This window comes from Carcharhinus amblyrhynchos, chromosome 2 (genome assembly GCF_965287045.1).
Source record: "Carcharhinus amblyrhynchos chromosome 2, sCarAmb.v2.hapA, whole genome shotgun sequence".
In the NCBI taxonomy this organism is placed as follows: domain Eukaryota; kingdom Metazoa; phylum Chordata; class Chondrichthyes; order Carcharhiniformes; family Carcharhinidae; genus Carcharhinus; species Carcharhinus amblyrhynchos.
Window position 1 is genome coordinate 44,100,355 of NC_137325.1, and position 17,319 is coordinate 44,117,673.

General features: G+C 45.3%; 2 protein-coding genes across 2 annotated transcripts; both read right to left on the reverse strand.

The window, feature by feature from the left end:
- Positions 1-704: 704 nt before the first annotated feature.
- LOC145360661 (ferritin, heavy subunit-like) lies at positions 705-2,562 on the reverse strand. Its single transcript, XM_080216013.1, has 4 exons — positions 2,461-2,562; positions 1,717-1,863; positions 1,331-1,456; positions 705-860 (listed from the first exon to the last, which is right to left on the reverse strand). Exons 1-4 carry the CDS (start codon positions 2,560-2,562, stop codon positions 705-707), a joined length of 531 nt encoding a protein of 176 aa, XP_080072139.1.
- Positions 2,563-6,739: 4,177 nt separating this feature from the next.
- Positions 6,740-11,184, reverse strand: LOC145360680 (ferritin heavy chain-like). Its single transcript, XM_080216037.1, has 4 exons — positions 11,083-11,184; positions 8,944-9,090; positions 8,573-8,698; positions 6,740-6,895 (listed from the first exon to the last, which is right to left on the reverse strand). Exons 1-4 carry the CDS (start codon positions 11,182-11,184, stop codon positions 6,740-6,742), a joined length of 531 nt encoding a protein of 176 aa, XP_080072163.1.
- Between the last annotated feature and the right edge of the window lie 6,135 nt (positions 11,185-17,319).

A 17,319-nucleotide genomic window follows, 5' to 3' on the forward strand; every position in this document is an offset into this window, starting at 1 on the left:
CAAATGGAATTCTTATTGGGATATCATGAGCTGATGGATTTGCAGATGGGGGGGGAGACGGTGGTGGAGGTTAGTGTGGGGAGAAAATGGGGGGTGGGGGCTGGTGGTGGAGGTTAGTGTGGGGAGAAAATAGAGAGGGGGAAGAAATAGATGGAGTCCAGTCTAACAATCACTGACAGGTATTGGTAGACTGGATATTCCTTTGAATTGTGTACTAAAACAGGTCACTGCTGAAATAAAAAAAAACCATTCATTTAATATGGGCAGAGATTCTTCCTTCCCACCAACCCCCCACTCCCCCAAGGTCACAAGTCTCTGGATCTCAAGAGAAATGGAATTTTTTAATATTTGAAAGGCAGAGCTCAATAGATTCTTGATCAACAATTGGGTAAAAAGAAATGTTGGACTGAGGTTCCACTCAGGTCAGTTATGATCTTATTGAATGTTAGAGCAGACTTGAGGGGCCTACTCCACATGTAGTTTGATAAGCCAGTTAGCAATCATTCCATAATTATACTGCTGTGGACATTTGCCCAATTCAAGTGCTGAATAAAGGACAATAGACAAGATCAGAGAAAGATTTTTATTTCAAGAAGAATTCAATTCTTAACAAGTTCTTTCTTCCTGGAGAAAGCTCAGTGGTCCAGGTATAATTGGAAACATCTCAAAGCAAAGCCATCTCCAATCCAATCCCAGGTGTCACATCAAGTGCTCTCCTCCAGTGAGAGCTTGTCAAACAGATACTCTCCCATCCCATTCTCAGGGGCTCCCAGACGCTTCAAGTTGGCGATGTGGTCTCCAAGTTGCTTGATGGTCTTGACCTGCTCATCCAGAAAGTGAGTCTCCAGAAAGGAACACAGCTGGAAGGGGAAGAAAAAGACATGGTCAAATAATAAGATGAGTTCCTCTACAACCAATTCTCTTTACACTCCTGCTTGCATCGAGTTGAAATGATTTGGCCTCGTTCTGCCCCACACCCAATACATCTTGCTGAAATGTCACTGATGCATTTGCTCTATGACCCACAACACCTCACACCCAATCTAATCCTTTCAGAAGTGTAGCCATTGTTGCAATGTTGGAAAATTGAGCAGCTTGTGCGCAGCAAGATACCACTCCTGCAGTTAACACCACTAATATTAATAATGTTGCCAACTGTAAAGTAATAACCCAAGACCAGCAAAGTTACTCTCGTCATATCCATGCCCACACTAGGATGTGGGGATTGAGGACAATGCAGTGTTGGGTCTAACTGGTCACTGAGCTGATCGTGAGATTAGATCAAAGACAAGCCAACTAGAGATCAGAGTTATGAAGAAGAGAAGCTTACATGAGGGTCAGTCTGGGTGGTGGCAAGTTGGTGGAGATCCAGGAGACTCTGGTTCACATTCTTCTCCAGATCTAGGGCTACTTGCATTGCCTGGAGACCGTTGCCCCACTCATCCCTCTCTGGCTTCTACAATGGAGAAAGACAGGACAGTTATTTCAGGGAGCTTCCAGTTTGTCCATTTGTATGAAGAAGGAGCATAAGAATTGCTCAGGGCTACAGGACTGGTGTACAAGGCGATTAGCTCAGTCTCCCCCCCACAGAAAAACCGAGACATTACTCTGTTTGGTGACAACTGAGGCAGTAGCAAGAGATCAAGACACCAGAAGCTGAACAAAGAAACTATTCTCTCTGGCAATGTAACATCATTAAAGCAGCCATTTTCCCACCTTCACATCCTGGAGGAGGATGCGGCCTCCACGTTTATTCTGGAATTTAATCAGCTTCTCCATGTGCTCCCGCTTCTCCCGGGACTGATGTTTGAAGAAGTGGGAGAAGTTGTCGAGGGCCACATCATCCCGGTCAAAGAAAGACATCTGAAAGAGAACAATCCCAATTCCATTAAGCACAACACAGACTCATTCGAATCAATAGAAAGTCACATTAAGGGTGGCAGTGGTTAACACTGCTGCCTTGCAGCACTAGGGATCTGGGTTCAATTACTGGCTTGTGAGGAGTTTGCACATGCTCCCCATGGGTTTCTTCTGCCTGCTCCAGTTTCCTCAGTCCAGAACTGGTGCTGATCAGCTGCTAAGTTCTCCCTCAGTGTACCCAACCAGGTCCCCGTGTGGGACAACTAGGGGGAATTCCTTTGCAGTGAGAATGTAAGCCTACTTGTGACACTAAAATAAGTTTTACATGTAGTAAGTGTTTAGCAGTTACCAGAATCCATCTACACTATGTTCAGTACCAAATCCCATGCATAAGCTCCAAGGTAGAAGAAGCCAGTAACTCCAGGAACACCGAGCACAGCAACTAATACTGGACATCACCATATCTCAGTCTCATCATAAAATTGGGTTAAACTGATATTTAGGTAGGACAGTTTGAGGTAGACTCAAACAAACAGGCAAGTTAGATTGAAATGGGGAAAGGGTTGGATTTACCAGAATAGATTTTGAGACAAGACTCACCAGAGAAAGATAGAGATAGGAGGCAGTGAGTTCCAGGTGAATCTGCTTATTGACACCAGCTTCACAATCCTGGTGATAGTTCTGGGAAATCTGGGAGTCCATTGTGTGAGTGTGAGCTCCTATTCCTAAACTGAGGACAAACACCAACACCACCTAAAAGCTTCTAGCCAAAGGACTTCAATTTATACTCCAGGACCACAATGCAATTGTATCAAAGAGGAAATGACATCACCAGTGATGGCCAAACAATCTTGTTAACCAATCAGAGAGCTGCTTTGTCCAATTGGTTTCCAGTCAGGGGATTGGGTATCCAAGAACCAATCAGAATGTTCAAAGACCCACTCCATGGGGTCTTTTCCAGACAAACCAAGTAAAGAAACTCAAGTCTTTCGGGTGGAACCAAGTAAAGAAACTCAAATTATATTCAGACAAGGAAAAAGGGGAGTCATTTAGGATTAATGTGGTCAGGAATCTCTCCATCCGGCAGCTGATGAATCTTTGGAATTGTCTCCAGCCCCAGAGAGCTGGGAATGGTCACTCACTGAGGATATTCAGGACAGAGGCATTTCTTTCCGGCCATTGAGGGAATCATGTTGTAAAGACAGGAACATGGAGGCTGTGGGAAGCTCAGTCCTGATCAAAATGACTGGGGTACCACTCCATGGATTGCCAACTCAATTCCAATGTAATAATGTTGGATTTTTTTCTTTTTTTCTTCGGAAAGACAGCAGCTTAAGGAATGAAGAACTGAGCTGAAATGAGAATGTTCTACACTGGGGTTAACAATGAACTCATCCCATTAGAACAATTCTTCAGCGGGGGGGATTGACAGCGTCAGTGTGAAGAGGCTGTGCCCCCCCCCACCACCCCCAAGCTGGCAAGAGTCATCTCAGGACAGGGGTCAGTCATTTAGGATTAATGTGGTCAGGAATTTCTCCATCCGGCAGCTGATGAACCTTTGGAATTCTCTCCAGCCCCAGAGAGCTGGGAATGGTCACTCACTGAGGATATTCAGGACAGAGGCATTTCTTTCTGGCCATTGAGGGAATCATGTTGTAAAGACAGGAACATGGAGGCTGTGGGAAGCTCAGTCCTGATCATAATGACTGGGGGACCAGCTCCATGGATTGCCAACTCAATTCCAATGTAATAATGTTGGATTTTTAACCCTTCTCACAAATGCATAAGAGCGGGTTGGGATGGTGATCTCCTCGTGAACCTGCTCCTGGGCCTGGCGAGATGCGCCATCATAAATAGATCATAGAACCCTACAGTGTAGAAAGAGGCCCTTTGGCCCATCAAGTCTGCACTGAACGCAATCCCACCCAGGCCTATCCCCATATCCCTACATATTATACCCACTAATCCCTCTAACCTACGCATCCCTGGATACTAAGGGGCAATTTCTTAGCATGGCCAATCAACCTAACCCACCCATCAACAGGTCCAGGCAGCGGGCGATCGGGGGGTCCGTCTGTCCTGACTGTCTGCCCCTCTACTGCAGCTACGTTTGCGGCTGAGTGTCCCTGGAGAGGGAGCATGCGGTGTCCTTGAGCATAGTCGGCGCCTTCCGTGCTCGTTGGGCACCGCAGGAGCTGAGGTGCGTTATAGACCCCGAGAATCACATTTTGATTTGACTTGTTTTAAGTTTCCTTTGTGCTTTTTGTTTCTGTTCGGGCCGTTCCCTCTCCTTTTGGGGAGCTGCCCCCTTTCTCTTTGTCCGGATGTAAGTTGAGTTTGTTTACTTGGTTGACCCGAAAGACACCCCCCCCCATCCCCCCCAAGAGTTATATCTAATGTCTTCTTGAAATCACACAATATTTTGGCCACAACCCTTTTTTCTCAGGTGCAAGCGGGGATGGATAATAAATGTAGCACAGCCATTGACACTGGCATCCCATGATCCAACATGTAAAATGCATGCTGTGCATCATCACACAATAAGAACCTATCCCTCTGTCTGGTACTTTAGTGAATGCACAAAGGAGTTCAGATGAAATGGATTAACCTGTAGACAAAACAACGCACTTGGAGTACTGTGTGCAGTTCTGATCCCCACATTATAGGAAGGATGTGGAGGCATTGGAGAGGGTGCAGAGGAGGTTTACCAGGATGTTGCCTGGTATGGAGGGGAGGTCCTATGAGGAGAGACTGAGGGATTTGGGGTTGTTTTCGCAAGAAAGAAGGCGGCTAAGAGGGGATCTTATTGAAACATATAAGATGATTAGAGGTTTAGATAGGGTGGATAGTGATAGCCTTTTTCCTCGGATGGAGAAAGCTAGCACGAGGGGGCATGGCTTTAAATTAAGGGGGGGTAGTTATAGGACGGATGTCAGGGGTAGGTTCTTTACCCAGAGGGTGGTGAGGGATTGGAATGGGGGCGTTTAAGAGATCCGTGGATAGGTTTATGGACGAAAAGGGATTGGTTTAGGTTAGTGGGTCATTGTTTTTTAACTGGTCGGCACAACATCGTGGGCTGAAGGGCCTGTTCTGCGCTGTAATGTTCTATGTTCTATGTACTATAAGTGGCTTCAGGTTCCACTCCCTTCACCAAGGCTGCAGGGGGTGCCATCTACAGGCTGCCCTGCAGCATCTCACCCAAGGCTTCTCCAACAGCACCTTCCTCACCCACCACCTCCACCACCCAGAAGGACAAAGGAAGCAGATGCAATGGGAATGTCCCCACCTCCAGGCTTCCCCTCGGAGTCACGCACCATCCTGACTTGACACAAATTGCCGTTCCTTCATCATCACCATTGGGTCAAAATACTGGAACTCTCTGTCTAACGGTGCTGAGGGAACACTTTCATCACCCGGGCTACAGCGCTTCAAGGTGACACTAACTTCTCAAAGACAATAACTGCTGACTTTGCCATTGAGTCTCACATCCCCTGCAGGAATGTTTCACCCACTAATATCGCAGTGTTATTTCCCCAGCCACCATTTTCCTGTCCTCTTTGAGAATGGGTGACATTGGAAGAAACTGTGACTCCAGCGCAATATTGGTTAAAAGGAAAACATTTGGAGCTCAGTTCCCAGAATGTTGGTGCTGTTGAATCTTGGGCTGATTTTCCCCTCAGTCCTGAGGTGGATCGCCTGGAGGGGCTCGGGGAAAATTAGCCAGGAGCCGCGATAGAATGGCTGACCAATGCATTCCTGCCACAAGAGGAAAGATTCCCAGAAGGAAAAGAAAATAAACAGGAAAATAGCAATACTGATCCCGACTGTTTTCTCCTCCCAGACTCCCAATGTGGATTGAGATACAGATTCTGTTGCCCATGGAATGGGTGTGGCCAAGTTGAATATTTAAGGTTCCCAATTTAAATATTTAAAGCTTCAAGCTCCACTGTTAATGGATCTATTGCTGGTGGGGTAATGTCACATTTGGTCTCAAAAATCAGGATGTGTATTGACTTTTGCATCCAAAAACAAACACTTGTAACAACCGCCCCCAGACATTTGATAACAGCCTGAAGACCAGCCCAAGCACAGAATCCAGGGATGGAGACACATTCCCAGGTCAGGACCAGATGGATGGTGTAATATTTCACCAACATCTTGTATGTTTATGTATCTTGTATGTTCAACTTTTGCTATGCTCCCTGTGCCTCACCAAATTCCACCTTCAGACTGCACAGCCTCAAATGGAATTCTTATTGGGATATCATGAGCTGATGGATTTGCAGATGGAGAGGGTGGGGGGGGGGGGGGGGGAAAAGGAGAAGGAGAAATAGATGGAGTCCAGTCTAACAATCACTAACAGGTATTGGTAGACTGGATATTCCTTTGAATTGTGCGCTAAAAATGGGTCACTGCTGAAATAAAAAAAGTACCATTCATTTAATATAGGCAGAGATTTTTCCTTCCCACCAACCCCCCACTCCCCCAAGGTCACAAGTCTCTGGATCTGAAGAGAAATGGATGTTTTTTTTAATATTTGAAAGGCAGAGCTCTATAGATTCTTGATCAACAATTGGGTAAAAAGGAATGTTGGACTGAGGTTCCACTCAGGTCAGTTATGATCTTATTGAATGTTGAAGCAGGCTTGAGGGGCCTACTCCACATGTAGTTTGATAAGCCAGTTAGCAAACATTCCATAATTATACTGCTGTGGACATTTGCCCAATTCAAGTGCTGAATAAAGGACAAGATCAGTGAAAGATTTTTATTTCAAGAATTCAATTCTTAACAAGTTCTTTATGGAGAAAGCCCAGTGGTCCAGGTATAATTGGAAACATCTCACAGCAAAGCCATCTCCAATCCAATCCCAGATGTCACATTAAGTGCTCTCCTCCAGTGAGAGCTTGTCAAACAGGTACTCTCCCATCCCATTCTCAGGGGCTCCCAGACGCTTCAAGTTGGTGATGTGGTCTCCAAGTTGCTTGATGGTCTTGACCTGCTCATCCAGAAAGTGAGTCTCCAGAAAGTCACACAGCTGGAAGGGGAAGAAAAAGATAGTCAAATAAGACGAGCTCTTCTACAGCCAATTCTCATGCTCCTGCTCACATCAAGAGATTGAAATGATTTGGCCTCGTTCTGCCCCACACCCAATACATCTTGCTGAAATGTCACTGATGCATTTGCTCTATGACCCACAGCACCTTGCACCCAATCAAATCCTTTCAGAAGTGTAGCCATTGTTGCAATGTTGGAAATGGAGCAGCTTGTGCACAGCAAGATCTACTTGGAATTAATTGGGCATATTAGAGAGGGGTAACATGGATGTTAAGGAGAGGTCAAGTCTCAAACTTCATTGAGTTTTAGCAAGTGACAAAAGTGATTGAGGATAGGGCAATGGAGTTGTCTACATGAACTTCAGTAAGGCCTTTGACATGGTCCCTCATGGTAGACTGGTGCAGAAGGTGAAGTTGCATGGGAGAGGTGAGCTGGCAAGATGGAGACAAAACTGGCTTAGTCAAAGATAGAGGGTAGCAGTGGAAGGTGTGTTTCTGAATGGAGGGCTGTGACAAGTGGTGTTCTTCAGTGAAGAGTGTTGGACCTTTGCTGATTGTAGTATAAATGATTGGAGGAAAATGGAACTGGATTGATTAGCAAGTTTGCAGACAAAGGTTGGTGGATTTGTGGATAGTGATGAGGACCAGAGGATACAGCAGGATGTAGATCAGTTGGAGACTTGGATGGAGTTTAATCCAGACAAATGAGGTAATGCATTTGGGAAGGTTTAATACAGATAGGAAATATACAGCAAATGGTAGAGCCCTTAGTATTGATAGACAAAGGGATCTGGATGTACAGGTACACAGGTCACTGAAAAATGGCAATGCAGGTGGAGAAGATAGTCAAGGCATACTTGACTTCATCAGCCAGAATATTAAAAATTGGCAAATCATGTTGACACTTTATAGAACCTTAGTTAGGCTGCATTTGGAATATAATGTTATATCTGGTTGCCACATTACCAGAAGGATGAGGAGTCTTTGGAGATTGACCAGAAAAGATTTACCAGGATGCTGCCTGGTATGGAGGGCATTAGCTATGAGGTTGGGGAAATGGGGTTAGTTCTCACTGGAGAGACAGAGGTTGAGGGGAGACCTGATAGAAGTCTACAAGACTGAGGCATGGACAGAGTGGATAGTCAGAAGCTTTTTCCCCAGGGTGGAAGTCAATTACTAAGGTGCATAGATTTAAGGTGAAGGGGCAAGGTTTACAGGAAGTGTACAAGGCAGATTTAAACAGAGTAGTGGGTGCCTGGAACTCATTGCTTCCACTACCTCCCCAGCAAATACGGTAGTGACATTTAAGTGTTGTCTTGCCAAATACAATAGGATGGGAATAGAAGGATATAGTTCCTGGAAGGGTCAGGGATTTTGTTAAGCTGGGCAGCACAGTCTTGGAAGTCTGTTGCTGTGCTATAATTTTTGTTCTAGCCTACTCCCACAGCTGGGGTGTGATAAATGACAGCAGTTATTTGGGTTTTTGGGTTATTACTTTATCCAATTACAGATTGCAATGTTGCTCATGTCACATCCATGCCCACACTGGGATGTGGGGATTGAGGACAATGCAATGTTGGGTCTAACTTGTCGCACAGGGAGATCAGCTCAAAGACAAGTCTATCAGGAGATCAAAGTTACAATGAAGTGAAGCTTACATGAGGGTCAGTCTGGGTGGTGGCGAGTTGGTGGAGATCCAGGAGACTCTGGTTCACATTCTTCTCCAGATCCAGGGCAGCTTGCATTGCCTGGAGACCGTTGTCCCACTCATCCCTCTCTGGCTTCTACAATGGAGAAAGACGGGACAGTTATTTCAGGGAGCTTCCAGTTTGTCCATTTGGACCGAGAGAAGGAAGGAGGTCAGGATCAGTCAACAATTTCCCCAGTTTTGTGCAGGGTTACGGGACAATTTAAAATTCCTCATGAACAAAAAGTATCAGTGCCCACACAGCAAGATTGTTCTGCTGATAATTCTGTCAGGCCAGTGACTTGAAGACACATCAGAGCAGCCATTTTCCCCAATTCCCACCTTCACATCCTGGAGGAGGATGCGGCCTCCACGTTTATTCTGGAATTTAATCAGCTTCTCCACATGTTCCTGCTTCTCCTGGGACTGGTGTTTGAAGAAGTGGGAGAAATTGTCCAGGGCCACATCATCCCGGTCAAAGAAAGACATCTGAAAGAGAACAATCCCAATTCCGTTAACCACAACACGGAGGCCCCAAGTCCCCTTCCAGAATTCTAATCAAACTGACTCTTCAATATGAGAACACTTTATATTATCCTCCCTGCTTCAGGGATATTGAATGGTCTGTAACCCAATGTCTGTTACTAATTGGAATGGTTAGACAGGAGAATTGGAACAGGACAACCCTCAAATATTCTGCTGCTGTTGGAAGCACACTTTCAGTGGCCATAAAATCAGATGATTTTGCATTTTTCTTGCACATCTTGGTTTAGCATCTGCACTGAAGTTGAATATTAATTCAAGTGTAGAAAGTCACTACTGGAAAAACTGTAAGTACACTATAAACACCATTGAAATGAGGATTTAAGAAGTCAATTCTAGATGATAAATGTTAGAATTAAGATTAAATTGCTAACATTTCCCAATCCACTTCCATTATTCAGTATCTTCAAATATAAAACATTGATGTACTAATGAAACTACAGGCTCATAACCCAGAGAACAGACTGCCCAAGATGGTGAGCAGTCTGAAAACATCTGGAAGCTAGCAAGAGACTGCAGAGCCTGACAAATAGTCATCTAGACTCAAAACATTGGGTAGAGAATAGAGGCATAGATGCTGTCACACCTGCTGAGATCTTCTAGCACTTTGTTGTGGAAGCTGGAATTGAATCAGAGCAAGCAAAGTTGAACATAGGCATCAAGAGAAAGGAAGAGGCGATGGCTGAGTGGTATCACCATTAGATTATTCATCCAAAAACTCAGCTAATGTTCTGGGAACTCAGGTTCAAATCACACCATGGTAGACAGTGGAATTTGAATTCAATAAATATATCCAGAATTAAGAATCTGATGACCATGAAACCATTGTTGATCGTCAGAAAAACCCATCTGATTCACTAATGTCCCTGTAGGGAAGGAGATCTGCTGTCCTTACCCAGTCTGGTCTACATGTGACTCTACAGCCACAGCAACGTGGTTGATTCTCCTGTCCTCAGGCAGCTAGGGATGGGCAATAAATGCTGGCCTAGCCAGCAACACCCATGTCCTATGGCTAGACTGGCTTTTATTCTAATTTATTCAATGTGACTCCATTCCCTGACCAATGGTGTTAACTCTTTTGGAATAAGAAAGAACTCCATTTAGTTCCAGCAGTTAAGGGGATGGACAATAAGTATCAGTAACATTCTGAGACTAAACATGAAGATTAAGACACTTTTGCTGTGTCTAGTCACTCATTGAGCAGCCACTCAGTAGACCAGGTGTGGTTATACAAGTACCAATACCTAGGCTGTACTGACAGGAAGGGCAGCAAATAAAACAGGTGACAAGTCAAGTCAGGGAAAGAATTCACTACATCAGAATAGATTTTTATCTCAGGTACAAACAGGGAGACAAGAGTCAGGAGGTAGTGAGCTCTAAGTGAATCTGCTTGTCCTCTTAAGTGAGAAAAATAGAGGAACTCCAACTAAATTAGGACAAAGTAAAAGTCACTACCTGTGCATGATCTGCACATTCTCACTCTCCATGAGAGTTACTTCTGGGTGCTTCAGTTTCCTCACACAGTCCAAAAGATGTGCTGGTTAGCTGCATTGGTCATGCTAAATTCTCCCTCAGTGCACCCAAACAGGTGCCAAAGTGTGGCCACTAGGGGGATTTCACTGCAATGATAATGTAAGCCTACTCATGACATTAATAAATAAGCTTTACATGTATTATGTGTTAAGCAGTTACCAGAATCTATCTACACCATACCTAGTACCAAATCCCATGCATAGGGTCAAGGTAGAAGGAGCCACTAATGCCATAAACATTGAGCACACCAACCAATACTGGACATCACCATATCCCATTCTCATAGTAAAATTGTGAGGAAACTGATATTTAGTTTGAACAGTAAAACACAATCAAACAGGCAAGTTAGATTGAAATGGGGAAAAGAGAGCTTGATTTACCAGAATAGATTGAGACAAGACTCACCAGAGAAAGATAGAGATAGGAGGCAGTGAGCTCCAGGTTAATCTGCTTATTGACACCAGCTTCACAATCCTGGTGATAATTTTGGGAGATCTGTGAGGCCATTATATAAGTGTGAACTTCTTTTCCCAAATTGAGAACAAACACCAACAACTCCTAAACACAACCATTCAATGGACTTGAATTTATACTCCAGGAGCACAAAGCAATTGTATCAAACAGGAAATGACATCACTGATGATGGTCAAACACTCTGGTTAACCAATCAGGCAACTGCCTTTTCCAATTGGATTCCAATCAGCACAGGGTGGGATTGGGGATCCAGGAACCAATCAGGACATTGATTGACAACCGCCCGTTGGGCACCGCAGGAGCTGAGGTGCGTTATAGACCCCGACAATCACATTTTGATTTGACGTGTTTTAAGTTTCCTTTGTACTTTTTGTTTCTGTTCGGGCCGTTCCCCCTCCTTTTGGGGAGCTGCCCCCTTTTTCTTTGTCCGAACGTAATTTAAGTTTGTTTGCTTGGTTTGACCCACCCGACCGACCCACCCAATTGACCCACCCAAAAGACTGACCCGCAAGAACGACCTGAAAGAACGACCCGAAAGAACGACCCGAAAGAACCCCCCCCCCCCCCCCGCCCCCCGCCGACAATCACATTTTGATTTGATATGTTTTAAGTTTCCTTTGTACTTTTTGTTTCTGTTCGGGTCGTTCCCCCTCCTTTTGGGGAGCTGCCCCTTTTACTTTGTCCTAATGTAATTTGAATTTGTCTACTTGGTCTGCCTCAAACCACCTCACTTGGTAGTACATTCCAGGCCCCCACCACCCTCTGTGTAAAAACCTTCCCCCACACATCTCCACTGAACGTTCCCCCCACCTTACCTTGAACTTCTGCCCCCTTATAATTGTCACTTCTGTCCTGGGAAAAAGCTTCCCCCCCTATCTATAACCCTCATAATTTTATAAACTTCTATCAGGTTGCCCCTCAGCCAGGGAGAACAATTCCACTTCATTCAATCCCTCCTCATAGCTAATACCTTCCATACTAGGCAACATCCTGGTAAACCTTTCCTGTACTCTCTCCAAAGCTTCCACATCCTTCTGGTAGTGTGTTGACCAGAATTGGACACAGTTTTCCAAATGTGGTCTGACCAACATTTTATATAACTGTAACATAATTTGCCAACTTTTATACAGATCAATTCAATAGGTGTTGGGGAAATAAAGATTACACCACACATCTTGTCCTGACCTGGGATCCTGTCTCAATCCTTGCATTGGGCTGCTTTTCAAGTTGTTTCTTATCAACTTGGGAAGCTGAGGGGAGGGATGGAGGGGTGGTGTACAATAGGTGTTTAAGGTGATATTAAGACGTAGTTGGAAACTATTTCTCCTTGTTGGGAATTCTAGCGTCCTGGAGTGGTTTAGAACTTCATATAAAAAAATAAGAATAGTCAATTCAGCCCTTCGAGTCCACTCTGCCATTCAGTGTGACCATGGCTCATCGTCTATTTTATCTAACACCATTTTCCTGGACTATCCCTTTCAATGTGTAGAAATCTATCAATCTCGGTCATAGTTTGGAATACTTGTCTGCATATGACAATTGAATGCTAGATCAGTTTGTTAATTTTAGATTTGAGATTATTTCAACCTCTCACTGAGGGGTATGGAGTAAAAATGGATATGTGGACTTGGTTTGCATATCGCCATGATTCATTGAATGATAAATGGCCAATTCCTGTTCCTATATTCCAATGGCTTGCCAATTAATACAGTGTTAGAAGTAAGTTTGTTTTTTATTCTTTCACTTCCAACACTTCACTATTAGAAGTGTTGTCAGCAAAGTCAGCATTCTCTTTGCCATAAATAAAAACAACACGCTGAATAAATTCAGCAATTTGTTTTTGCAACATCTGTGGAGAGAGAAAAACATAATTATCATTGAGTCCCTAAGACTCTTCTAAAAAAAAATGGTGTTTTCTTTCCTATTTCTGATTGCTTCGGAGAAGATAGTGTTCAGTTGCCTTCTCGAATGACAGTGTTCTGTGCAGTGTAGGTACGTCCACGGTTTTTTAAGGGAAGGTGTTCCAGGATGGTAAGTTAACTCAGATGTTTCCAAGTTAGGATGTGGTGTTACTCTGATGGGAAGTTGAAGCCTGTGGGGTTCCTATCTGTTGGCTGCCTTTATCCTTCTAGATGATAGTGACGATGGTTTGAAAAGTAACATTGAAAGAGCCTTAGTGAGTTGCTGAGTCGGTGCACCTGGTCGGTGAAACATACTGCAGCCATGACATATTAGTAGCGAAGGAGTGAACGTTTGAGGTGACTTGGTGACAATCAAGGCTGCTTGGTTCTGGATAGCATTGAGATTCTGGAATATTGCTGGAGTAGAACTGATCCAGGGAAGTAGTGGAACTGAGCCACGACAGATCAGCCATGATCTTATTGAATGGCGGGGCAGGCTCGAAGGGCTGGATGGCCTACTCCTGCTCCTATTTCTTATGTTCTTATGTTCTTATTTGATCACGCTCCTGATTTGTCTTGTAGAGGATGGAAAGGTGTTGGGGAGTCGAGAGATGAGTTGCATGCCAAAGTCTATCCAACTGTAGTCCACTTTTGTAATCATAGTATTTATGTAGCTTGTCAAGTTTAAGTTTTTGGCCACTCTGATAACTCTTATGGCATTGTGACATTTAATTTTCTTTTGTATTTGCATTTACATCTGTGAGAGTGCCACAGAAAATGAGTTCTGATGAACTCTGTTGCAGTGGTAGGCAAACTGTAGTGGATCCAGGTAGTTCGGAAGGCTGGAATTGATTTGTGCCGTGACTAACTTTTCGAGGTACTTCATAATGATGGATATCAGAGCCACTGGCCAACAGTCATTAAGGCACACTGCTTAGTTTTTCTTAGGTACCGGGATGATGGTTGTCTTCTTGAAGCAGATAGGGACCTCAGATTGTTGTAAAGAGAGGTTGAAGATGTCTGTAAATACTCCCGCCAGCTGATCCCCGCAGGATCTGAGCGCACATCTGGGTACCCTATCTGGACCAGTCACTTTCCGTGGGTTGACCTTCAAGAAAACTGACATCTGCAATGGTGACCCCAGATACAAGTTCATCCAGGGTGGTGGGCATGCTCTCACTGACCTCTTGCTCAAAACGGGCATAGAATGCATTGGGGAGGGGTGCATTGGAGCCGGCGATTTTACACGCCTTCATCTGTTATGTCTGGCAGACTTTGCCATAGTCGGTGGGGGCTGGCATGGCTAGCCTGGGACCTAGCTTGATCCAGTACTGTCTTTTGGCATCTTTGTTGGATCTCCTTAGAGATCCTCAAGAGTAGGGTGTGACTCTGGCAGGGAGTCATTGGGACGCATGGAGTGAGCAAGTGTAACAGTAATGGCCTACTCTTAATGAAGACCTGTGCAGCACGCGACCTCCTCATCACCAACACAACCTTCCATCTGCCTACCCATAACAAGACCTCCTGAATGCATCCCCCGCTCTAAGCATTGGCATCTTATCGATTATGTCATTGTCAGGAGAAAAGACAGACAGATGTCAGAGTGCCCAAGGCCATGTGTGGTGCTGACTGGACAGATCACAGGCTCATTGTCTCCAAAATGGGGCTCCGCATCAGACCCAAGAGGCGACCACAAGGAAGCAAGGTTATGAAAAGAATCAATGCAGCCAAGCTAAAGAACCCCAGTGTCGCTTCAGCACTGGCTGAAGACTTAGAAATCAATCTTGCTGACCTACACCTCGCAGACAGCACTGAGGATGACTGGGAACGCTTCAGGGATGCTGTCCATACATGTGCACTGAAGATGCTCGGGCCCTCCACCCGCAAGCAGCGTGACTGGTTTGATGTGAATGATGAGGAGATACAGGCTGTACTTTTTGAAAAGCACCATGTTCATCGGGCCTGTCAGAATGACCCATCATCAGCTGCCAAGAAAAATTCTTTTACCATGTTCGCAGTCCAGAATAAAATGACTTGAAATGGTTCTATGAAGCCCTCAACACTCTCTACGGACCTCAATCTCTCAGGAGTTCCCCCCTCCTGAGTACAGATGATACAACTCTCATTACAGAGAGGGCTCAGATCCTGCAGAGATGGGCTGAACACTTTGAAGCCGTCCTCAACCGACTGTCATCTATTAACGATGAGGCAATAGACAGGATTTCCCAAGTCGATATCAATAGCACCATGGATGACCCACCGGTAGTAGCCAAATCACGAAAGCTGTCAGCCAGCTATCCAGGAGCAAAAGCCCAAGGGCAGATGCCGTACCTGCAGAGATCTACAAAGCTGCTGGTTCTGTACTTATTGAGAAGCTCACCAAGTTGTTCCAGTCCTTTTGGAAGCAAGGGTCCATTCCTCAGGAACTTAAAGATGCTTCCATTGCACACCTCTACAAGAAGAAGGGCAATTGGCAAGCATGTGACAACCACTGAGGAATCTCGCTGCTCTCCATCACAGGAAAAACCCTCGCAAGAGTCCTGCTAAATCATCTGGTCACTCATCTGGAGCTGGGCCTGCTTCCAGAGTCACAGGGCATCATCATAGTGTTGCTTAGCGAGTCATCATCACCCTCCTGCTGCCAAAAAAACTCACTAACACAGAGCACCCAAGCCCATCACCTTGGTGTGACAGTGTTGCAGGAAATAGAAGGATGTGGGAGGAATGGAAAGCTCAGACACGTCCCTCCAGCGACTGAACCACCTGGTGATCAGGGCCTCCCTTGCCACCCTTGCATGCCACATTTGAGCTGCAAACCCTTCAGTGCTTGGTTCGTGTTCCTCTTCCTCCTCCTCCTCCCACTACTGGTCATCCTCCTCCTCTTCCAATATGTCATATCTCTGTAGAGCGAGATTGATCAAGGCAGTACATGACCACTATGCGGGACGAGATCACTGGGCTTTATTGGAGGCGATTCTCCCAAAAATGCTGAATTTGCGAGAAAACTGATCTAGATCACGACTGTTTTTTCAGTGCAACCTGAGACCTGGATCTTCCCATTCTGTGCGAAGCAGAGGTCCCAGTCGTGAATATCATTAAAAGCCCGGGAAGAGGTGGCGGTGGGGGGAGCATTCACGCCAGAGGCTGACAGCTCCAAAACTCTGCGCATATGCAGTGGCCTTGATCTATCAGTCTCTCACTTGCTGACCAGTTCAATCGTTCCCCAAAAAAAGAGCTGCTTGGCTTGCACTCGTCTGGCATACGGATGACATGACCTGCCCACCGGGTCTGCGCTCTCATCAGCAGTGTGTGGACTGATGATAGACTTGCTCTAGAGAGAACTTCAGTGTCTGGTACTTTGTCTTGCCATCTGATGCGTAATATTCTGCGAAGACAAGTCATGTGGAAATGATTGAGCTGTCTTGCATGCCTTTGATACACAGTCCACGTTTCACAGGCATGCAGGAGGGTAGTGAGTATCACAGTGCTGTAGACCGTCAGTTTTATGGCTGGGCTGATTCCTCAACGTTCCCATACAGTGGAATGCAGTCTACTGAAAGTAGAAATGCCTTTACTATTCTGCAGTTAACTTCTGTATCAATAGTCACTGCTTGGGAGAGGATGCTGCCAAGATAAGTGAACTGGTCCACTGCCTGTAGTTTCTGCCCTTTGATTGTGATTATGGGTTCTGTGTACAGTGCATGAGGAGCAGGCTGGTGCATGACTTCCGTCTTTTTAATGTGCGTCCAAAGTTGTCACAAGCTGTGGAAAATTTGTTCATGCTGACTTGCATCTGTGGCTCTGAGCCAGTATACAGGGCGCAGTCATCGACAAAGAGGAAATTTCTCAGAACAGTCTCCTTCACTTTGGTAATAGCTTGAAGTCTCATCAGGTTGAAAAGCTTCCCATCCACTGTGTATTTCAGGCTGATTCCAGCAACACTGTCCTGGAAGGCATCATTCAGCATGGCAGTAAACATTATGCTGAACAGTGTGGGTGCGAGCACACAGTCCTGTTTGACACCATTGGTGACTGGGAATACCTCAGAGGATTCTCCACCATCCAGTACTCTGGCCATCATGCCATTATGGAACTGGCGTACCATCTGAATGAATTTGGGGGGGGGGGGTGGGGCAGCCGAACTTTGATACGATCCTCCACAGGCCTTGTTGGCTGACAGTGTTGAAGGCTTTCGTGAGGTCAACAAAGGATGTGTAGAGCTCGCGATTCTGCTCCTGACACTTCTCCTTAAGTTGGCGCGTGGCAA

Bases quoted from the DNA above. Each gene is read 5' to 3' on its own strand.
- LOC145360661 (XM_080216013.1), bottom strand. From the start codon at position 2,562: ATGGACTCCCAGATTTCCCAGAACTATCACCAGGATTGTGAAGCTGGT. The intron at 1,864-2,460 runs GTGAGTCTTGTC...GTTCTCTTTCAG, and splicing joins CCTATCTCTATCTTTCTCTG to ATGTCTTTCTTTGACCGGGA. The intron at 861-1,330 runs GTAAGCTTCTCT...TTCCCCTTCCAG, and splicing joins CCACCCAGACTGACCCTCAT to CTGTGTTCCTTTCTGGAGAC.
- LOC145360680 (XM_080216037.1), bottom strand. From the start codon at position 11,184: ATGGCCTCACAGATCTCCCAAAATTATCACCAGGATTGTGAAGCTGGT. The intron at 9,091-11,082 runs GTGAGTCTTGTC...GTTCTCTTTCAG, and splicing joins CCTATCTCTATCTTTCTCTG to ATGTCTTTCTTTGACCGGGA. The intron at 8,699-8,943 runs GTGGGAATTGGG...TCTCCATTGTAG, and splicing joins TCCTCCTCCAGGATGTGAAG to AAGCCAGAGAGGGATGAGTG.